This window comes from Aythya ferina (assembly GCF_964211825.1).
Source record: "Aythya ferina genome assembly, chromosome: 1".
Lineage (NCBI taxonomy): Eukaryota > Metazoa > Chordata > Aves > Anseriformes > Anatidae > Aythya > Aythya ferina.
In genome coordinates, this window is record NC_140296.1 from 150,378,402 (window position 1) to 150,402,155 (window position 23,754).

Here is a 23,754-nt window from a genome sequence, read left to right on the forward strand (position 1 = left end):
GTTAGATGAAGTTTGCTTTGGGTAATGGAGCTGGGAAGCTGTGCCAGCTCCCTGCAGCAGGGCTGGCTGGATGTCATCTCAGCAAAGGTCGACACGGATTTCAAAGCTTTGAATTTCCTTAGTCTGAACTCCAAGTGGCTGTCTGTGGATCTTCTGTCTCAGACTGTCCAAAATAGCTTTATGGGCTTTCCTCATTAAAAACAATATCCTTTTATGCTGTTGTCTTCCTCTGTCAAAACAGGAAATCATTATCTACCTTTGTGAACTCTTCCAAACCAATTTTTTTTTTTTTTAATTTATTTTCTTTGTGATTGCAGATCCCCATTTTCTTAACAACAAAGAGATGTCAGATGTTACATTTCTGGTGGAAGGAAGACCATTTTATGCACATCGAGTGTTGCTATTTACTGCATCACCAAGGTAAAATGCAAAGATATTTCTATTTTTAACCAAAAGTAGAAATTGATTTTGTATTTTTGTTTTTGTTGCTGGTGCTAAGATTCTTTAAGGGCTAATGTCTGAACCTTCAAGTTTTTACTAATCAGAAAATCTCAACAGCCTGTTTCTGGTTGATCTGCAGGATGTTAACAAGTGCTCCTATCGCTAGATTCCCACCCTGTAAATGCTCCATGCTTCTGGCCATGCATCTGACTTCATTCCACTGAGGCATTTTTGCATGGAGCTCATTGCTGCATCCATTTCTGCATCCAGCATAGAGGAGTTTGAATAGTTTGATTTTTAGCAGTCATTTATCCTGTGATCGACTAAAACCTGTGTTGCATCGGTGTACAAAGTCTGTAGGAAAAGCACGTTGCTATCACACAATTCATTGACAATATTTTACATGTTTTTAAATAAAATTGAATATCTACAAAGCGTGTCACGCTGTATCGAAAGGCAGTACGTATGGTTTGTGTCCTTTGCTCAGAAGGCCAGATACGGGTCAGCCAGCTCAACTTCAGGTGTATTCCTTTCTTACACTGCTCACAAACTTTATTCTTACACAGCTCTATAATTAGTGTCTACAAGCACATTCCAAACTTAAGCTTTAAGCTTATCAAATTGTGCTTGCAATAGAGTTTGACGCTATTAAGATCAAATCAATTGTTATCCATATTTTAATTAAGATGCAGTGGTGGTATGGAAAAGGTTACCATCCAGCAAATGCTGGTCTTGATAGATAAGCCAAGCCTTGCACTACATCTAGAAGGTCAGATGAATTATCAAAAAGAGAAAGTACAAGGGCTTGTGTTTTTAACAGTGTACTTCCCATTTTTACCTTCTAATCAAATGGAAATATCTAGTTTTGAGAAATAGATTGCTACATATGTATCTGTCTTACATCTGTAATTATCAATTTAAAATGTGTTTTATCCTGAAAACTGTCTGAATTTCAGGTTTTGATAATCAGAGAAAGCAACCTACCCAGTTTTCTCTCTTGCCTCTTCTTATACAGTTGTATTGAGTCTGCATAGAAGTCTTAAAATTCACACTGTAGTTGTTTTAATATTTTGTTCCAAAATATTTTTAAAGCAGCACGATGGATATAGGCTAAAACTGATCTTCTTCAAATAGTTTTTCAGTTTTTAAATGTTGCAACTCTTCCTAAATGATAATGTTTCCAAAATACATTTTGATTTTGTAATATATATCATTACAGTTTCTGAATCTCCTGTATCCATTTTTTCCATTGTGATATCAGATATATTTTTCCAAAATTTCCAACTGAAATCTCCCAAAATAAAGGCTTCTTCCTTTTAGACTGAACTTTATTTTATGTGTCTAAATCTTGAAGCTTGTCAGTGACAAATCCATGCATTTCAGTGTACTGTTTTTGCAAGAGCTGATGCTGTCCTTCCACTTTGCCATACTTTTTCACAGAGATAATTGGGCTGGTATTTCAATCTTTGCTCCTTTCTGTTTAGGTTTAAAGCACTGCTGTCTAGCAAGCCCTCAACTGATAGTACTTGTATTGAGATCAACTATGTGAAGTACCCCATCTTTCAGGTAAAGTCACTTCTCACATTTAATTTGAATGGAACATAGGAACATTGTACATGCCCTGTCCAAACTAATACTTGTGTATTTGGTAATGGTATGCAGACAAAGCAGGGCACGTCAGTCTAAAGTACTTGATTGCTTTTTCTGTTGTTGGCTTTCTCTGTATTTAATGGATAGGCTTCCAGACACGGTTAATTTCCTTCTTTAGCATTATTGTTTGATCAATTACTTGCCATGAAAATACAGTTTGCTTTCTGCATCTGTATCATATACTTGTATACGCTTCTCTTTACTTCAGTCAGAGTTCAGGCGGTTCCATGTATCAGCTGTTACAGATGCAGATATTTCCCAGCTGCCTACAGTAACTTTGAGCGTGCTGGAAGCTCACTGCAGAGGGATCTCAGTTAGCTTGTATTACAGTGCAAAGGCGCCACCACTATTTCTTCTCATCTCTGCATGCCCACAGACTGCTGGGTGGAGGTGTGGGTGTCATTGGCAGGAGAAGAATAAGCATTAGAAATGCTATATTATCATCATGTACATAGTGAAAAATACAGTCAAAATTCAGAATGAATCAATCAGCTTCCTGCACACTGTTTGGGGCTCACAAGAAAGTACAGACAACGTGGCTGGTGAGGGCTGAGATGTCAGACTACTTGTGAGAAGGAACCATTGAACTGTGCAGAAATAGAGTAGCCAAATATATCCTGAAATCAGTTGGATTGGGCCAGTTTTATGTACAAATCCTTGGCGGTATTGAAGAGCCTCTAGTGTTACCTGCAATCTTTACATGACTCCCTTCTCCCTGATGTCTTGAATTATTATTTTTTTTTATAAACACTCCCTTTGTTTTGTTACAGCTGGTTATGCAGTATCTGTACTATGGAGGTGCAGAGTCACTCCTGATTAAAAATAATGAAATTATGGAGGTAAGAGACATTTATCTTGATTGCAGTGGGAGCAATGCTAAGTGATCTGTGTATCATTCACCCAAGGGCACGAGGCCACTGGGCAAGACATGGGCACTCCTGTAAGAGCCACCTCTGCCTCTCACTGAGTGCCCACAGTGCTCAGGCTTTCCACAGTCCCGCAGAAGACACTCAGTCTCCTTCCAGCCCTGCTGCTCCCCCATTATGGTAACTTCTGCCAGCATGAAGTTGACTGTCACAAAAGAAAGAATAGCGAAATCAAGATCGTTGAGCCAAAAAATCATCTGAAATTAAAACATCTAGTTAGATGCTTGGAGAGGCTCTTTCAAGGAAATGCAGAGCTGGTGTTGTCAAAATCTGGAACCAACTCCCACAGCACAGTAAGCTGTTCTCTCTGTCTCTCAGCCTGCTAGGTGAGGTGCTCTGTTGAGCTGGGCCAGTCAGCTTCTCTACAACACTCTTACTTTTGGCGTAGTAGCTCAGGCTTGCATGCCCAGACTTATCTCGGCAGTATTACAGGATCCAATTTGGTTCGTCACTCTGCAGAATTCTTGGGCACGCACCAGACTTTTACCACGGGAGAAATCCCACTGCAGTTAGTTCAATTTCAAGCATGTGAATGTCTCATTTTCTGAGTGAAATATTAAGCTGCTACCTGGGATACAGAGACTTCTTTGCTTTCTCACTGGGTGTTAAAAATCCAGTGACATTGTACCCGTTTGCAAAAGCCACTCCAAACCCATTGGATCCTTCAGCATAGCCACACATCCATAGCCTGTCTGGGTATTAAGTCAGGCTCTTCCATATAGTGTGCACTGTCAATACCAGCTATGATCAACCTAACAACTCCCACTCAACAGAACTAAGACGCATTTGAGCAAATTCTTGATAGTCATTTTGGGGAGCTTTCCTGTTGACCATAACCAAATTCACAGAATCACAGAATTTTCTAGGTTGGAAGAGACCTCAAGATCATCGAGTCCAACCTCCAACCTAACGCTAACAGCCCTCCACTAAACCATATCCCTAAGCTCTACATCTAAGCGTCTTTTGAACACTTCCAGGGATGGTGACTCCACCACTTCCCTGGGCAGCCTGTTCCAATGCCTAACAACCCTTTCAGTGAAGAAGTTAAATTATGTTAGCCAAAAGGGATACAGGACAGTAAACACTAAAATCACAGCTACTTACATAACTGGTAATCATCAGTGTGCAGATTATGGTCTGCCCCCATGACCCTTTATCATTGCTTACATTAGTTAATCTGTCCCTATGACGCTGCCGTTTGGGGCACCCGTGTGAATCTTGACTCTTAACAAAGTGCTGCAAACCAGAAACTGGGAGCAACTCTTCTGTGGGGTACAAGTGGCCAGGTTGAATGAGTTCTGATGGGTACGGGGGCATCTGTTTGAATCCTGCTAGCAACTGGAGGATGAAACTAGTCAGGACTGAAATCATCCCCCCCCAGTGCAAGCAGTGGGTTTTTAACTAAGCATACCCACGTTGACTTTCTGAGTTTTGTAGGAAAAGGGCACTGATTCTCTTATTTGTAGTTTTGAAAAAAGCTCCTGAATTTCTAACCCTCTCTGAAATAAGGAGTCTCAGACTAGACAGCACAACAGCTTTATAGAGATGCATATGTAATCACCTGGGTCGTTAAAAAGCTTGTGCTGCAGTTCAGCTGGCTGCTTGCTCTACTTTTGTGACATCTCAAAACTTCTGTGGCTCTAGAATGTATGGCTGATTGATTGATTTGTTGATAACAGATCTGGCCACGGTTCCTCACAGTTTAAAGTAATTACAAACCAGCACGTGACTGCTTGAGCCACAGAGGCAGCTGGAATAGGATTTGGCTTTATCTTTCAGAACTGCATTTAGCAACTTGCCTTATTACAAATATGATAACAAGAAGTGCCAGAAATACTCCACAGAAATCTTTGCTGCAATTCATAATTGAGGCCAGCTGGCTGCTATCACATCAGCACTGCAGATTTCCAGCACTTGGATTTATTTATGGGATTAAAGCAGAACTTGAACGGATTGCATAGGAGAAGTCAGAATAATAATGTCATGGCAGTTTCGGGGTTTTGTTCCCCAGCACTCCTACCTAGTGCTGGGGTATCACAGGAATGCTCTTTGTCACGCAGTCCTGGGGTCTGTGATGATAAGATCCATATAAATGCCTGAAGGCCTTGGCCAAAGGGACTTGGCTGGGTTAAAGCAAGGTGTGAAGCAATGAAGAACCCCAACCTGCATCCTAAACCAGAACAGAGAGCCAGAGGTGGTAACCTACCATGGAAAGATGATGAAATCCCCTTCCTCAGCTGCAAAAGGACATACATGTAATAGAAGCAATAGGGGAAATCCAAGCAGTATTGAAATCAGCTGGAGAAATCACAATTTAAGCCAGTTTTTCGCACTGCATGCTTCAGGTCATGCTCCCCACATACAGTGAGGTGCAGAGATCCCAAAGCAGCGCCAGGCCAGGCAGCATGGGGTGGGCACAGGGCCAAAGAGAGAGGTCAGCTGGAGTCCTGATGGCACAAGAGCCGTGCCAGTGCAGCGATGAGGACACGATACCCTTGTGCTAGTGCTGCTAGGCATCGCCTTACACCAGGCTGGATCCCCTGTTTGCATCACATCCCACTGCACACCCACTCCACTTGGAGCCAGGCAGTGTTTGAGCGCCTGTGGCCTAGACGTGACCTTACTGCTGCTGACGAGCTAGAGCAAGGAGCGTATGGAGTTCTGACTCCATTTCCTCCAGCCTGTTGAGGTGACAGGTTGGAAGTTTATTGCCTCTCTAGGTTTTTAAGACTACCCAGGGCAGTTATCATCATCTGGTTTGAATTCTTCCCTACTCTTGGTCCTGGCCCTTCTGCTGACATCCCCACATCTAACCCAGGTGCTCTGTTTCAGCCAGAGCTTAGGGAGCTGCTGAACCCAAACCTCTTTTTCCTGGAATGCAGTTGCAGGTCTCTCCTTGCAATGTCACCTTTGCAAAGGGAGCGAAGACTCTCCAAGCTGACACTTCCTTTATGACACATACACACAACCCCATCCCAAAGTCAGCATGTGGACCTCAACAGCCCCTGGAGGTCTGCCCACGTACACCTTCCCCATGCACGGGCTGATATAGAGGGGACTGTGAGGGGTTAAAGCAGCCAAGCAAGCTTCTCATTCTGGCTGACTGTCAGGGGTCAGTAGTTCCATTCAAACTGAAGCAGGGGCAGAGAAAAAATTATAATGAAGCAGTAAAGAAGCAAGTTCTGAATGTGTGCCACTCAGCAGTTTTGACTATTTTTTCCGTTCTTTTGTTTTCTTTTTTAGCTTCTCTCTGCTGCTAAATTTTTCCAGCTTGAAGCTTTACAACGACACTGTGAGATCATTTGCGCAAAAAGCATTAATACAGAAAACTGCGTAGATATTTATAACCATGCCAAGGTAAAAATAACTACTCGTGCATGTTGTATGTCTCTCCTTGTACTCGTAGGTCAGTTTTATGCTAAGAAGTAACACATATGTTGTATGCTTAGTAGGTTTGTTACATATTAAGGATTTGTCATTAATTTATTGGGACTGTAATAGATATACCTAGTAGAGGTAGAGTCCTAAATCACATCTAAGAGCGTCTGTGGCAAGTTCTTGCCCCCTTTCCTAAATGGTTCAAACTCTACTTGTGTGTACTACTTGTGTGGAAGACCTATCTCTTATCACAGCAACCCAAATTGCTGAGTTACTCAACAGGAATCACCTGACTGAATAAGATCTCTCTTTTTCACCTCCTGGGCTGCATTTTCACATTTAAACTTCCTATTTCTTGCTGCCTGAAGCCCACAGGGGAGATATATTCAATGCTGGTGATAACGTTTTAATATATGAAAATGCCTCATTGTCAAAGTGCAGTGTCTCACAGCCATGCAAAGATAGTAATGAGAGTTTCATGTCTTGGAGAAGAGGGATTCCCAGCTTCTTATTGGAATCAAATTACTTAACTAGTTAGAGAGCCATCAGGCAGAAAAGCAAGTGTTGTTTTTTTTTTGACCCCAAAAAATATTTTAGGTCATTGATGGAGGTGATTGTACGTTGATTAGTTTCATTTTTTTTTCCCCTCCTCTTTTGCTTGGTAGTTAGACTTTCACTTGGAAGATGGAAATGATACAAATAGAGTTGCAATTAAATATTTTTAAAGCATTCCTTAAACGATTCTTCTTCAACTTTCACGGGCTGTATGAAGGAGAAAATAAAATGTTGCAGTGTGACAGGGAGGTTTGATTGAACAGAGTAATCCTGCAGATTGCTCCAAACCCCTGCAGATCTGACCTCTGTTCCAACCCTCAGGTATTTCCTACAGCAACTAGCAATGTTAGGTCTTGATGTACAGATGACATGCAATCAGTGTTTGAAATAGCATAAAGTTCCACTTCTTGAAGAATAACAGATTAGGTGTATTTGCAGGTCCATTTATTGTAATAGGAAATAAAATCAGCAGAGCAGGAATCTTGAAAAATACTCAATTTGTCTTCTAGCTCATGTGGGAACTTCTCAATTTATGTTACTGTTACTAAAAGTAAACTGAATGATTTTGTTTCAAAATCACGTACTTTGAATTTTGAAATGTGGCTGGGTTTTGTGTCCCGATTTAAGAACATTCTTACACCAAGCTTTAGACTTTTCTGAGGGTCTTCTACACTGCTGGTGCTAGGACTGAAGAAACCCAGCATTTGTGGCTAAATCTGGTTCCTTGTTTGCCTGTAAGGGCCTCAGCCTTCAAGCTTCCTTTGCCTGCATCTCTCAGTGGAGTCAGTGGAAATGGTTTCCTTGAGAGGCTTTTAATTCCAGGGTCATGTTTGCATTGACACGTAGTGCATTGCAGGGATAGCTAAGCTAGCTGTGAATGAAGTCCCGGCTTCTGGAATTACTTAAGTTACATCACCCTAGAGCTCTTCATGGGCCAATTTACCTTGCTTCCAGTAAATTACCAGGGCTAAGCTTCATACTGTTGTAGCTAGATTGTTTCCAGACCTTGAACTAACACATGTGAAGCTAGTTCAGATGCCTCTCTGCTGCGCAGTGGTCAGAGTAGACTTGTCCATCCTTTTGCTCCTGGTCTGTGTGATGTGCAGGTTACCACCTGAGCCCAGTTCATTCTGCTCAGAGTGCTCTCGCCACACAGCAGCTTCACTTGCCTGTTATGTGTATATGAGATCATGGTACGTGGTGGAAGATGCCAGATGTGCCTCATGAGCCAGGGGAGCTCACAGGCAGGTCAACCAAAGCTTGCCAGCCAACTGCCTGCCTTCCCTTGTTGCTCTCTGAAGTGTGGAAGAAGCTCGTGTAAGACAGCAGTGAGGATGGGAATAAGGTGAGCTGGCACCGAAGACAGGAACCACCGTGCCAGCCAGGAGCAGGTGATGGATTTGAGCAGCTTGTTCCTGCTGTAGGTAGCATTTTTAGTCCTTGCTATTTTGCAAGACCTGCAGGAACTCGGGTGATGCTGAGACCCATTTTTCCAGATGAAGATGTGCGAGCAGGGAGACACAGGGAGCCCAGTCCTTCTCACTGTGATTGAGAAAAAGACCTGATTTGGTGGAAGCGTAGCGTGAAGTGAGCGCAGATTTGGAAGGCTGTTTGTGGTGGGGGCGGATGTTGTAAGAGGGGAGCATTTAGCAGGGTGGCGAGCTGTGTAGTAGGAGCTGTAGGAACAAGTGTTTGAAGCCCTGGGTTAAAGAGGCGAAGCACTGGTAGGAAGGTGAGAGGATGTGGGTTTTCTCACACTCACAATTTAAAAGCTGAACAGAGAGCATTAAATCATCTGTGGCTTTCCATTCTTAGGATTGCAACACCTACAGAGGCAGCCTTCCGATTAGTACCACTTCTAGGGTTTCGTTTTCATGTTACCTCCAGAAAGAGATGAAGTAACCAGGCAAATAGGAAATATAGTGGTGACTGCTTAGTTACCACTGGGTACCAGTTGTGTTTTACACAAACGACCCAAACTCCTAACAAAATTGATTGGAGTTTTAAATACGTACCTAGAACACTCAGTGCTAGCACAATTTGCAATCTGGGCCTCAGAACAAGTCTAGAAAAAAAAAGAAAAGAAACATACATTATTTTCTCAGTGCTGTGAATATATTGAAATAACGAATAGGGATGAATGGTGTTAAAGAGGAGAACAATGGTTCCTGCTTTTCCCAGAGCTCAGCCCTGGGCAGGAGGATGGGCTGAGCCCTGCTCTGTACACTTGCACAGCTTATAATTCCTGTAGCAGAGTATCATGGTTATACTCCTTGTATGACCACAGGGTCTGGCCAGTGGGTGATGACCACTGGTGGTCACCCAGCAGATGACCAGTGTGGGTCATTTGAGGTTTGCTCACGCAGTTGTGTTTACACATGCAAGGTTTGCTCACGCTTCGTGGTATCCCTTCCTACTGCCCAGCCACAATGTTCAGTATAAGAGGAATATTGACAGCCCAAGCACATGCTCTGCAAGCCTCCGTTTCTCCTCCAAAGATCCCTCAAGGCTGTTACTCTGCATGACAGGTTTCCGCAGTCATGGTCCCACTCTTGCAAAGGTTGGCATTCATGAAATGTGGGCTCCAGTAGCTTATCCCAAACCTATAGGTTTAGGGCGTGAAATCTTGGGTCTAGTGAACTCTGTGGTAAAACTGCCACCAATTTCCAAGGGACCAAAGCTTCAGCCCTTGACACCCAGGGCCTTGTAAGGTAGAACTTATAACCAGAATCACAGGCATAAAATACTGTTTGTATACCCCATGTCCCCCTCCCAACACAGAGATCTGAAGTGTTACTGTGCCTGTCTGAAGGGTTTAGTTTGTGTATTTGTTTGTGTGCAGCTCTTATGCACTGTCTTGCTGACCAGGTTTTATCAGAATGGTTATCTTTCTTTAATTTCACTTCTTGTAGTTTCTCGGAGTCACAGAACTATCTTCGTATTGTGAAGGCTACTTTCTAAAAAATATGATGGTCCTCATTGAAAACGAAGCTTTCAAACAGCTGCTGTATGACAAGAACGGAGAAACATCTGGTCAAAATGTACTACAGGACTTACAGAGGACGTTGGCTACAAGGATTCAGTCAATTCATTTGTCTTCTTCAAAGGGCTCCATTGTATAAAGCTGAGGAAGATGGTAACGCTTTAATAAAGACCCTGCAAGTTAAGTCTCCTGTTGCAGTTGCTTAAACAAATATATAAAAAAAAAAAGATAGATTCTACTTCGCATCCAAATAGTTCTGTGTTGGCCAAAGGCGGTGTGCTGAGGCCACAGCCTCTTTTGGATGAGGGAATGCAGAAAACGTAGCTCCTGCATGCTTCTGAGCAACAGGGGTACCAGAGCGTCCAGTGCATCGCTGTTGTACTCAAATTCTGAACGTGAGAGTGTGGTCGTGGAGCTGGATGCCAACAAAAGCCAGAACTCACACCAGTGAACAGCAGAAGCCCCAGCCTGAGCAGTGGTGCCAGGGAACACCTGAATCAATCGACCAATTACTCATTCAAGGCGGTTTCGTCCCAGTGTTTCGCATTTAAGAACTGTGTCTGTCCCGGAGTCCATTATCACATACACTTAAGACATGTAAGAACTGTTACTGCTGTTGAGCAAAGACCAGTTGTGTTAGAGAGTGGGTAAGACTGTCGCAACTGAGGAAGTAATACTGGCAGATTTTTAGGGGTGGGAACTTTTTAAATTGTTCATAAAAAATAATGGGGTGGCCTTGTAGTTTAAAAACTATTTCTTAAGCTTAAAATTTCATTTTCGACAGAGCTGTGTTTGAGAATCTATGTAACATGTTTTGTTTTATAAATGGTTAAAATGTACATTGTGTAAACATACATATGATCGAGTTTTGCTTGTATTCTTTCCTAAGGTGGTATAATCTTGCCTGACAGGCTATGGTTACACCAAAGAGGTACATTACCCAGACTATCTCTAATACAGTAGTTGGGGGGGCAGGAAAAACTGCATGCTAATTGTGATTTGGGGTTAAAAACAATGACAAACTCAACATGCATTTGCATGGTAACTGTACCTGTGAAATGTTCTGTTCGTGCTTCGTTTTGCCAAGACAAATGCAATGTTACTTCTTGTCAAACTCCATTTGTGAAATTAGCATATTGTTTTATCCAGTGCACTTGTTTGTGATATGATACCCCCAGAGACCCTTCTCGAGATGCTGATGTCTGTTTGTTACAGTGAAGGGATAATAACAGATCTTTACTCTAGTAACGTGTCGATACTTTGCTACTGGCCAGAGATTGTGTCCAAGTTAGACTTCTTTTTTTTTTAAATTATAATTAAATATGTACTATAGAATGATTTCTCGTTATATCCTGAGAATGTATAGGTTATCTACAATGCAGGGCGTGGGTGGGGTGGGATGGGGGGGTGCGATTTGATGTCAGAGCTTCGTTTATTTTGCAGCGTACTGTTAGCGAGATAAATCTGCTACGTGCCACAACATTCCTGATGCTCTGTCTTTGAGTGATACTTTTCTTGAATTGTTTGATTTAAAACGTGGAGAAAACCACAGCAAGACTTAGGCAAAGATACTGCCTTTTCCATGGCAAAAAAATGACATTAATATATTTATTTTGTAGCATGCTGTTCAGAAACTGTGCCCAGTTCATAGACTTTAGACGTTTTATTTTGGCAGTGCTTGGTAACCTCTTGTTCTTCTGTTGAAGTGTCTACGTCGGCTGCTCTTCCACGGTGATAGTTTTTGGCATGCTCAGAGAACATAGCTTTGGCTTTAGTTATCAACACGGTAGGGAGCTGTTTTATCACTCTGAGGTGTAAATCCTCCTGTGTGCTTGGTCTTTTAAAGCCTGTACAATTTCTGCAGCAAATTGCAAAAATGTCTAAACTGCCACTAGTGTCGCAGAGACACAGCATGTCATTCAATTAAACCTTTTTTTTTTTTTCTTTTTTTTTATCCTTCACAGTGTATGTCCACACGAGATGTTGTCGGGAACATTTAGGTGATGGTAACTTCTTTGTGGACGTTGCCATCTTAGAGAAGCAAAACTGTGGCTGATGCAGCAACAACACGCAGGGGTGCTTGTTGCCTTTTTTTTCTTTTGCCCCCTCCTCCAAGGAAAGCCATCCTCCCATGCCAATAACGAGTAGGCAGGAGCAGACCTCATCCCGCAGTCCGGTGTCAAATGTTACAGTGGTAGCCACAGGTGTCACATCCCATGTTCAAAGCTCTTACAGGAAGGGATTGCAGCTGTTGGTTATAAGGGAATTACTTTTGTCCTTCAAAACATAGGTAATCCCACAGTCATAGATTTGTAGCTGAAAGAAACCTTAAAAAAAATCATAATTTCCAATACTTTTTTTGACCTGTAACCTGCACAACTTTTGGCAGCAGAAGAGACAGCCCCGGTGTAACCCTGGCGTGCATTTCTCCTGCAAGCAGTCAGCAGAGCTTTGTGGATCCACACATCAGAGCTATGATTTTAGCCTGTCTCCTGCCACAAGGCTGCTTGAGGTATAGCTGGACCACACCAGACAATGTGTAGTTTGCGGGCTTGATCCAGAGTCTCCACCACCCTCGCAATCAGAAGGGTTTCCTCACAGACTCTTCAGAAATTCGCTACTGCAAAGCAAGCCACTTTTCCTTCAAGCCCCAGTTGACAGGAAGAGCTGAGGATCCATGGCCTTTTTACGAGATCGTTCTATGTATGAGAGGAAATATCCTACTTTCCTCACTCGTATAAGTCTTTCCAAGTCCCTTCAATAATATTCTCTAGGCCTCTGAATTTTGCTGTCTTTCCCCTCATCTCCCCAGCTTCCCCAAAATGCTCCGCTCCCCCAGGGGAGTTACACAGTAACAGCCGAAGCACAGCGGCTTTCTCAGGAGTTTTATGTAGAGCATATCAGAAAATATATCCCAGAATATTTTCTACAAGAACATCCCATGGCTTTGATCTACCCTACCTTGCCTTATAATTCCTGGGTGATTTACTGCTCCTTTCCCAGGGGTTCCCTTTTGGATGTGTGCTTTTGTTTACTACACCTTATGAAGTATAACGCTTTCAACTTGTCTTTATTAATTTTGTGCTGCTTTAATTGGGGCAATTTCCCCACTTCATCAAAATCAATTTCAATTCTGATCCTGTCTTCCAGCCTGTTTCATAATCTCCTGGCTTTATTATACGTGGCTTCATGCATGGGTTCTCCGTTCCATTAATCTGGGGCTGGGAGGAAGGGCTCTGTTGTAAATTTAATCTAAAAAGCAGCATGAGTTTCGGTGGGTGCCCGTGAATACCATCCCTATCAGATACGGCTCTTTCCATCAGAGCGTTTTATTAGCATTTTGCAGCGGGATGGTATTATCATTTTGGAAAGCAAATGGCCTTCTGCTTCTTTAGTCTTTTCGTACGAGTTGTGGTAATTTACAAATTTAGAGGGAAAACGTGACCTCTGCACTCTCCAGCCACTCTAGGTGAGATGGAAAAAAATTATAAAATCTGTAGAAAACCTTACTTTTTTTTTTTTTTTTTTATCATAACTTTCCAGCTTGTAATGAGTGTAGGGCTGTTTTGGTGCCTTTCATCTGTCTTTTTTTTATAGTAGCCCAGTGCTGTAATATTTGAGGACTTGCAGGCATCCTGCCCCGCCTCACTGCAGGCCTTTCCTTCAGCCCCTCCACGAGGCCCTCCCTTAGCTTCCTCAACTCCCTCACGTTTCCACTTTGTCTCACATGCTGCCAGCTTCCACACTTCCCAGTTTGTTGCTCCGGAGCCCTGCTGGATCCCGTCCCAAGCCCAGAAATGGTATCTGCGTTCTCCCAGACGGGCAAATTTCCAATAATCTGCTCCAGAGCTGGGAAGAGAAGAGGATGAGGAATGTATGAGGGCAAAGGTTTTGGACATCAGAGAGGAAGGCTGGTATCCTTCTCAGGACAAATTTCAGCACCGTCTACTCCTTTCTCAGTTTTTCCCTGATCTCTTCCTTAAGCCTGCTGTCCTCTTCAGGCAGCTGGCGGCCAGATGCTGTGCTTCTGGAGAAGGGCCAGCTTTGTCATGGCTGAGACGTCTTCCCAGCTAAGGCTGTGCCTGCTTGGACTCGGCTTCTGAGTAGACTTGTGCGAATGTCTATTAAAAGACAGAGGAGAGGCATTTTTGAAGAGGTGTGAAGACTTAGTAGCCAGTCTCCTGTTGGCATTATGAGAGCTGAATCTCCTCCACATGCTGCTGTTGACGCTGAGCCTTTTTGTCCTGAACAGCCACCGACCACAGGCTTCCTACCAAGCGGTGAACTTGTCCTGGATGTGCTGCAGCCTGTGGTGTGCTGGGGACTTTGGGGAACTCTATTTTTTATTTCAGTGTTGAACAATTTGCTGCCTTTTGAAGATTAAAAGAAAAAAAATAATCATCAGTTTGCACTGAAGTAAGCTGCTCTGAGGTGGTATGGTGAGAAGGAAGGGGCACCCCCAGCCCCTCAGACCTGCCCCAAATCAGAGGAAGGTTCTGTTACAGCACGCATTGCCCCTAAACCCATGGGGGCTCAGGTCTGCAAGACTTAAATCTACTTACAAGATTTATTTTGTAATGTTCAAGAGAAGTAGAGGTGTTGAAGCTCACACATCTACATGGTCAAGGCAAGACTTGGCCATCTTGGAGAAAAGGCCATTCCTTGTACTGCTGTCCATGGGTTAAATCCCAGCAGAGGCTGGGATCCTGCAGAGCTCACTGAAGTCTGTTGTGTGTATTTAGAGTCCCTCAGGAGCTGGTTCTGTTTTTCAAAACCGTTCCTGAAAGATGACATCCTGAAGCCTGCCTTCACTAAAGCTGCCTCTGAAGTTAGTGGATGACTTTTTTTTTTTGATGAGCGAGAGTTACCTGAAGTCAAAGACTTGAAGTTAGTTTGTTTGACAAAGTGTCTTTCATGTGAGGATCTGCAAGTGCTTTGCAGAAATGAAGTGCCTGATGTTGCTTTCATCCCCTAGCACAAAGGCGTAGGCCTGTTGAGATATATAAGCATTAAAAAGGCCATTTAGGATTTGTCCTGATATTTAATAAACCAATTTTCAGGAAGTTAGCCTTGAACTAACAGCCAAATAATATCTGAAACTCCACAGATGAGAACATCAGTAATTTTAGATGCTTGTACATAAGCACATTTGTATCTCTAATTCCTAGGACTTCCAATCACACCTTCCACACATTTATAACAAAACCAATGTTTTTTATTCTTTAACGTGCTATTTATTTTGAGGTGAGGTCTGTTGTCTTCAGTGGGTGAAAACTGAGGCTGCCAGCTCTGACCAGACTATCACTTCTCAGCAGAATTGCACCCAACCCACCATTTATAACTGGCCTATAAGGGAAAAAAATAATAATAATAAAAAAAAATTGAAGCCGAGTCTTCAGCTGTGAGACAGTGATCTGTGAGTTCAATGAGACCACTCCTGAAAACATTATGAGTGTGGTGCCCAAAGCAGAAGGAAAATCTGGAAATCTGCAGAAGCTAATGGGCATTTGTCAGCTGGCTTCAGTGAGCTTAAGGTCTGGGGGAGTAAACATAGTTGGGGGAGGAGGGGAATGTATTTGATTCCTTTTTGTTGCCACTAAATTTTCGTTCTTTTAGCTTGGTTCATGACTTCTTGTGTGGATCAGTCATGGGTGGCCTAATTTATCTTAGACTTTTTCACACAGAGGGTCCTAGAGGTGGTTGCTTTTGTTTTCCTCAGGTTGGCGTGGTCTTGATAGATGATGCTTCCTGCGCTTTGCTGGGATTGCTTGTCACTGAAACACCCAGGAGACATGGCAGCACCTTGCAGGAGGGGTTGCATTGGCTGGACAGGTTAAAATCCATTAACATCTTGTGGTTTTGCAAGCTGTGCTGTTTCGTTGGCTAAATCTGCTCGCCTGATTGTACATGATGTACCAGAAGAGTGCTTTCAGTGTTTGTTCTCCTTTGGGGAGGCACTTTTCATCCTTCTTTGGGCACAGTTTTACTGTTTTTTGTTTGTTTGTTTGTTCTGAGGAGAGGACAGGACAGGAGGGAAGGGGGCAGCAGCCCCATCTCCCATCCCTCGCTCTGCATCCCTACCCAGCACGTGTGGCTCTGGGCTCTGCAGTGCTCAGGGTTTGCTTGGTCTCACTGCTCAGACGTGGCTGTGGAGCTCCAGAAATTGGTAGCATTTTTTTTCTTGGCCTTATAAATATCTCCATTGCTGCAGCTGCAAGAACAAATTTGCCTGAGCCCCTTTGTGTGTGGTTAACTTTGGTCTTCCCACTTCCCATCATCTCTGCTGCTGTGTTTTCATTAAAACTTCCATTACACAGCTTTGCCCAGCGCAGTAAGAGGCAATCTTGTTTCTTATTGCCTTTCTAAAGCAAACAAAGAGAGGGAAAAAAAAAACCTCCCTGAAATGCCCAGTCAGAAATCATTCCTGGTTTAAAATAAGCCACGTTAGAAAACTGAGATGCTCAGACACACAAAAAAAGACAGCCGCATTGGAAAAAGCCAGTCTGTTAGGAGGTCATTTTAATTAATTAAGGTCGCAGCCTCCACACCTCCAATATCCTGGCAGGGATGGATTAGTGTGGTTGAAAGCATCTGGACTTGTTCAAGCTGCAGGTTCACGACAACACGCCTTGCCCTTTCCCCTCTGCAGCAGTGGACAAATTGACTGTCCTGTAGCACATTGCACGAGGGGCTTTCAGACGAGACTTTCAAAAGCCTGGTTTCAAAAAGCTCTGATTCCGAGTGGCTTTTATAGACCCCAAGGCACTCTGCGGGCTGAGATTTGCTCCCTGGGGAGGACCCCAAGGTCTCCACAGAGTGGAAGCTGCCCCAGCATCAAGGTGTTCACCAGCCAAGCCTCGCCTGGCAGACCACCGATTAGCAAGTCTGGGACAGGCGATTCAACCGCTTGGGAACTGATTTTGGCCTCTCAATTACAGCACCAGTGACTATTTGTGCCATCTGGGGACATGGTGAAGTGCTCGGTCTTCCTCAAGCTCTGAGTTTGTGTTTATCCATTGAAGGATACGAGGACTGAAGAAAATATTTTTAGAGCTTTTTGTCCTCACATTCCTGGCTAAATTCCAATTAATACCGGGGGGAAAAAAAAAAAAAAAAAAAAAAAAAAAAAAAAAAAAAAAAAAAAAACACTTGAACTATTTAAGTCCTATTCGACCAGTAATGGTATTTGCTTCCTGTTTGAGTTTCTCTGAGCACTGCAGCTGCATGTGCCGTGTCAGTGGGGAACAGCAGCAGGGCGTTATCCTGATAATAGATGGGCAAATCCCAGCAAGGCAGGACTTTGCCTCCACCGTTCCCATGAGCATCGTGTGGAAGGTCGGATAATGCATCTCTGCTCTGCACAGTCCCCAGATGGGCTCAGTGCTCCCTTTCCCCACCTCCTTCTCGCTTCTCACAGAGGGATCTGGATCCTGCGTGTGTTGAATCATGGTGTCGTGAAGAGCAGCAGAAACAAACAAAACCCACTGGAAGTACAGCATCGTCCCACCTTCCACATGGTAGCAGGTGGGCTGCTAGTGTCCTACAGTCCTGGCTCATCTCAAGGCTTGTCTGCAACAGCTGTCCTCAGAGTAGGCTTTTTATTAGGTCAATGCTTGGAAAGCATCTTAAGTCAGATTTTCATTTTTATTTAATTTTATTTCATTATTATTACTGGGGCTATGAAATGTTTTGGACTTTCCATCCGTAGTCATCTTTGTGTGTTTGTGTGTTCGAAAGAGGGAGCTGGACAGTGAATAGATCTGCAGGATATGTTATGAGGCGTGAAATCATGTTTGTAATGAGATTTCTTGTTAATGGCAGTCAGGCTTCCTTGATGCTAAGCATTAATGCAATATCCATTAGTGCAGCTAAACCTCCCTCTGCTCCACTTTCCCAAAAGGGTTTCACTTTGTACCTAGTTTAGCATTTATAAATATTTGATGCAAGGTTCAAGAAGTAATTTACATGTTAAATGAAGGATATAGGAACATTCTAGGAAAAATGCAAGTTGAGATTTTACTATAACATCATTCACAAACCAAACATGAAAGCGTGAAATGAAATTTGCCCCATTAAAATTGCTGGAAGCCTTTTCATTGATTTTTCTAGCCTGTGGATTAGGTCTGTTTTCTCTTTCATACTGTGTCACCTTTGAAGTCCTTTTGCATCTCATGCTTTCCAAGCCAAATGCATATCTGTAATTAGAAAGTGCAATCTCGGTCCTTAAATGGGGAAGAAGTCTTTCCTCTGTCATCCACTTCTGAAGGACTGATCTTGGATCTTTCTGTTTACCAAGAAAACAGCAGCTGAATGGGGAAATCCCGGTGCAGGCATCCTGAGAAGACAGAAGAGCTGCACTGTCCTTGTGACAACTCTTTGCTTCCTTCATCCCTCTTAACATCCACTCCCACTTGTCTCTGAGATATCTTTGAAGTTCAAGACAGAAGAGAAAGATGAAAGCTAGAGGAAAGGATGTGTTAGAAATAAGATGGTTTCTGGAATGGTGCAGAACCATCAAGTGAGTCTTGTTTTTTTTTTTATTTTATTTTTTTTGTGGCTTTTGGGCAGACTCCTCATTTGTGTTATATAAAAGCAGGAATGGTTATGAATGTTTTGCGTTTGTTATGGTTTTCGTGTGTGTATGTATGTTTTTCTTTTCCTAGCAGAGTAGTTTTCTTCGCTGCCATCCATTGTTGTGGTTTTATGGGAAGGTTTCTCTTCACTTTTTATTGAGAAACAAATGAAAGATCACACAAACCACCAGTAATCGGCAACAAACACAAAGATATTGTCCTCCGTCCCACAGATGTAGCTTCAGTACTGGCTTGTGGCTTCACGGACGCATTTGAGGTCATCTGCAATTAGCAACACAGGTGAAACTCTCCTTCTCTTTGCTTGTCCTTCTGTGAATGTTCAGCTTCTAAAATGGCACAGTCAGAGGACAGAAATTAGGATGGCAGATATTTGTCAGTAGACAAAAAGTAGAGCTAAGAAAGAAAAACCAAGTATTTCACCTCAGAAAGACGGACGGATAACTCTGGCTTATTCAAAGGTATCAGTCTCTCAGTTCTGCTAGATGCCTCTGAAAATTGCCCATTTTTTGCTGTTAATGCTCCAGAGGAAACGTTTCCACTGAAGACACCAACTTAGGGCACTTTGAAACAAGCTAGGAGGAAATGCATTAAAAATAGAGGAGCTCAGCCGTAATTCAAAGTGGCAGCTTTAGCCCACTGTGTCCACAGCTTTAACGTTATTTTGAAATGTGTGTTTATCTTATATTTCTTTTTCTTTCCTTTTCTTTTTTTTTAATATGAACATAATTCTCCCTTGAGCATAACATATTCCTTCAGTCAGCTGGATGGGAAAGCTTGACGTGTTCCATCATGTAATGAGGTCCTTAGCACAAATGTAGTGAAAACTGAAGGCCTGTTCTCTGAGTGCACCTTATGGTATCTTAAACCCCCTTCAGCCTGATGCTAATCCTTTTAAAACCTCCAATTAGATTTTAATTCGTCATTGCTAAGTGTCCTTGTGTTAACAGCACTGTAAAAATGCAGGGCAGCATGCGAAAGCAGTAAGTTCTTCTTTACATTATTGCAGTACTCTGAAAAAGAGAAAAACTAATCAGATTTCTGTTCCCAGTGTAAAACGCTCCCCGTAGCTTGAAAGTACGTGTGCAAAGCCTCTTCTTGAACGTCTTGTTCAAATCGAGTCACAAAAATGGAGGAAAATGGTATTAGAGGAAGATTTTTGGAAAAAAAAAACTTACCTCCAGTGGTGCTGAGCGTGCACTTGTTAAAGTCTGGCCTGTTTCTCCTTCAGTCAGTGGGAGCACAGCAAGGCTGTAAGGCGTTTTAGTGCTCTAGCAGACAGAATTTCCCATCCAGTCGTCGGCACGGCTGTGGTTGGCACACCAGCAGGGCTGAAGGCCAAACCCTGCTGCCCTAGCCCAGCACAGCCCTGTCTCAGCAGGGATCACAAGCATGTACTGCAGTTACATGAGCGAGTTGCACAATTTTGAGGTGTCTGCTGAGCAGAAACGGGAGAGGGTAGGCTCCCCTTGTGCTTGTTGATCACAGCCCCTGCATTTCCAATGACTTTATTAGAAGCATCTTATATTTGCGTGCTATGGAGTGAGCCCTGCGTGGGGTGGGAAAGATTTTTACGAATTTAGACCTGCCCAAGAAAACATCAACCATTCTAATTTTAGGCAAGTTGCATTCCACATCCATCTGGTTAGTGGATCAGGCTGATGTTTACTGTTTAGTAAATTGTATTTGATCTTTTTTTAATAAATGTTTCTTTGAGGGCATTGCCTGACATCAGCTAATGTAAAATAGTGCCAAGGACTTAAAAATAAACCCTTAGGGCCAAGCTGTGCTAGCTTCACATACCACAAACAGTCCCATCGAGCCAGGGAAGCTGGACTGGGCATATGAACCGCAACCCCCCCGATGTCCAGTTACAAGTCCTGTTTCATTTCATAGAGATTGATGACTTCCTGCAATTAAAAAAAAAAAAAAAAAAAAAAGGTGCCAATTCATCCCAGTTAAAAATATATTGAGGTCAAAAAATTATATTAGACATGACTGTAGTCTACCAAATCCAGTCCTGTGCACAGGCAGAACTCCAAGGGAAAGGGATGGGAGTTTCTGCTCCGGAGCTTGCAGAACAAAGCTTACAGAGAACTATGACAAAACGTCAACTTTGTGTAAAGTCTCCCGGTGCGTTTGTATAAAGGTTTTTGAGAAATCTTCGCTAGAACACACCGGAGAATAATAAACTTGCACCTTGATAGAATAGCTTTATTTGTATATACTTTGTGTAAATTTTTAACCGGAGGGGACGTGTCATGCCTTGTACATAGCTGACGAGAACGGTGGCAGTGCTGTGCACTGCTGTTTAGGGGATCCAGGTTCTCCCGTCTTGGGTTTCCAACTGAAAAAGGCTACAGGAGACTGCTTGGGACCAGCCAAAACATAGGATGGATAGATGCTCACCACCCACTGCTTGTAAACACAGTCATAGGATTGGAACAGGTGTTATCCATGGAGAAGATCGCTTGCCTCCGCTCCTGGCTGAAGGACAAGTGCCTCTTTTGCTGTCACCTCCAGCAGAAGTGATTTGTGGTTTCAGATGGTCAAAGAGCGTGGGGGACGTTCAGAGCCCTGTTTGGATCAGTCTTTCGTAGGAACCTGAGCTTACAAGGAACCGGCGCTTCTTGTGTAACAGGGGAAGGTCCACGAAAAAGCAGTGTGTCCGTACATCTACTTATCTGTCTGTCTGTTTATCTAATATCCCGGTGTTTCTGTATTGAATGGTTTCAGTAACCCGTAAACAAGTGATTGCTCCTGTTGTGTTACTGCTTCGAAATTCTCTGCATGCATTCCAGCATATAATTCTTTAAGGAAAGAAGTTATACATATTATATATATATATATATTGTAGCTTGCAAAATATTCATGTTGAAGAGCCATGTTTTGTGCAAATTGTACATTTATGTTGTGAGCAATATTGCAATATGAACTTTTATCAGTTGTTGGCATTAAAACACGTTTTTATCGGTAGTAAATCTGTCACATTATTTTTGACCGTAGGTATGTATCCCAAGCTTTCAAACTCAGGCATTAGATCAACTACTGAAGGAGACTTCTTTCTGTGCAGTAGAAATAGCGCAGACTTTTTCAGCAAATAGACAGGTATGCGAATCCCGTGCTGTTTCATGCAAGCTGCAAGGCTGATTCTTCACGCAGTTTATCTGTCAGGCAATACTTCTCTTCCATCAGTGCTGGAATTTGTGTCTGATGTGAGGATGCTGTTGCCCTCACCTGTACCAGAACTAAAACCTCAACCTAGCAAAGCGAAGTGCTTAACTCCTACTGCCCTCTGTCTCTGCAGGTGCTTTAATATAAATACAATGAGGACTGAAGAAACTTCCAATTTCCTGTCGGATAGCAAATGTCGTATTTTCAAATGTTCACGCTATGTAGTTTTCAATTTAGTGGCTAGATACAAGTGTAATACCACTATGGCTTTAGGAAAGCTACAGTGTTTGGAGCTTGACCTTAAAACTTTTACCTGACTTCTGAACATCATTGGTGGCTTTGTTTGCTCAATGTTTACCTCTGAGAAATGTATGCTATTGATTTAAATGTTTAATATATTGACTGCCTTTTTGTATATTTGTTATCATAAAGGTTTGGTTTAAATGCTAACAACTGTAGTCTATTTTCAGACTTTAAATAACATACAGTTCTGTATTTGGAAGGCAAAGTTATTAATGAATATAGCGATTTGGTATTTTATTCCTATTTTATACAGCTGCCCCAATAGGTTATTATCAGACGGCAATGAGTACTGCTGAACAGCAGGTGGAACTCTCTGGAGCGTGTCTATGAGCCATCTCTGTTCAATAAAAATCCCATTGTTTTCTAGCCTAGACAATGGCTGCTGTGAGTGTTTTTGTTGTTCCTTCTCCTGCTCAGGTGTTTCTCGGTGTACTTCAGACAGCAGCAGGATCGTGGGGGCTCCCCCAAGAAGCATCTCCCAGAAACTACCTGTGTTCAGTGTTTCACATCGGGAACTTCTGGGGCTTTTTCTCCCCACTCACTGCTGTCAGTATGGCCACTGTGCCTCTGACAAAGTGACATGGAGGCTGTTTCCAAAAATTTCTGTCTGAGCCCTGATCTGTTAAAAAAATACAAGTCAGACAAGGGAATGGAGTGCCATGGTGCTTAAAATTAAGCATCTGCAGACGCATGGTAGCCAGCCAGTTTGGATTTGTGAAGACCCAAAAGTCTGGGAGCTTGCTTTGTTATGCAGTATTGCTGTAAGTGCATACAAATAAATGCCAAATGTTTATCAAGGAGAATTCAGAATATGGGGAAATTATTAATTCTAGCATGACAGTGAAATCAAGCTTTGAAAAAATCTTTTAATTTGAGTGTTTTTTTTTTTTAACTTCTAAGTTTGATTTTTTTTTTGGTACCTTGTAAGATTTAGAGTCAAATCTTTTCTTTAAAATGTATCAGATTATTATAAAACAGGTTGATCCAGGAGGCAAAAGATGGCAATATATCTTCAAGTATGGCCTAGAAGGAAAAATCCATACATGTGAGTCATGCGAGTGAAACATTGCTCCAAGTGACAGGGTGACTCCAGACCAGGATCCTGGCACTGTCAGGTGCCTGCGGGCTCTGCAAGCCCAGCTGTCCAGGAGCTGAGTGTGGTAAAGACAGGTCGCAAGGCTACAAATGTCAAAATTTAGTTGCAGATGTAGGCCTCCTTGCCTTCCTTTCCCAGTATCATTCATTGGGGAAAAAAGCAAAGCAAGCTTCACTTGTAACGAACTGGTCTGGTCTGTCACCTTTCCCAAGGATAATATCAATACTGAAGCAATTTAGTATTATTGCTGGGCATCTGAGTTAACTCTTCCCTGAGAAAAATAGAGAAGCTCAGACATACCCATTACCAACATTGCTCTGCATTCTCTGCAAAATCATCTGTGCTTCTGTTACAGCCAGTTCACATCTTTTGTAGGTTTTCTAGGCAAACTTAACATCTAGAAACCGAGGACTTTGGCACACATTCACTAAAATAATTAAGGTTTAGGACAGTCTTGCCCACTGCTGTGTTTTCTCCTCTATAAGATAGAAGTGGGCAGTGATGTCTTAAACCACCAGTGTCACACAGTAAAGCTTACCCAAGAGAACCCTCCGGTATTGTCCAAACAGGAGACGACTGGCTTGAAGTGCTTGATGTATGTCTATTGGTGGCATCAGCAGCAGAGGCATCAGTGTAACACACACAAAAAAGATCATT

At 42.7% G+C, this 23,754-nt stretch overlaps 1 protein-coding gene and 1 long non-coding RNA gene across 5 annotated transcripts in view; one reads left to right on the forward strand and one right to left on the reverse strand.

The window, feature by feature from the left end:
- Positions 1-11,415, forward strand: part of ABTB3 (ankyrin repeat and BTB domain containing 3) — a 162,213-nt gene extending 150,798 nt beyond the window's left edge. For all 4 annotated transcript variants that reach the window (XM_084523938.1, XM_084523937.1, XM_084523940.1 and 1 more), the window contains 5 exons: positions 318-420; positions 1,926-2,007; positions 2,862-2,930; positions 6,261-6,374; positions 9,863-11,415. In XM_084523938.1, coding sequence (XP_084380064.1) covers positions 318-420; positions 1,926-2,007; positions 2,862-2,930; positions 6,261-6,374; positions 9,863-10,072 — 578 coding nt within the window. In that variant the 3' untranslated portion in view covers positions 10,073-11,415. The remainder of the gene's footprint in view (positions 1-317; positions 421-1,925; positions 2,008-2,861; positions 2,931-6,260; positions 6,375-9,862) is intronic.
- LOC311438929 lies at positions 9,861-22,371 on the reverse strand. Its single transcript, XR_014694442.1, has 2 exons — positions 19,703-22,371; positions 9,861-18,853 (listed from the first exon to the last, which is right to left on the reverse strand). It is a non-coding gene; the product is annotated as an uncharacterized lncRNA (long non-coding RNA).
- Between the last annotated feature and the right edge of the window lie 1,383 nt (positions 22,372-23,754).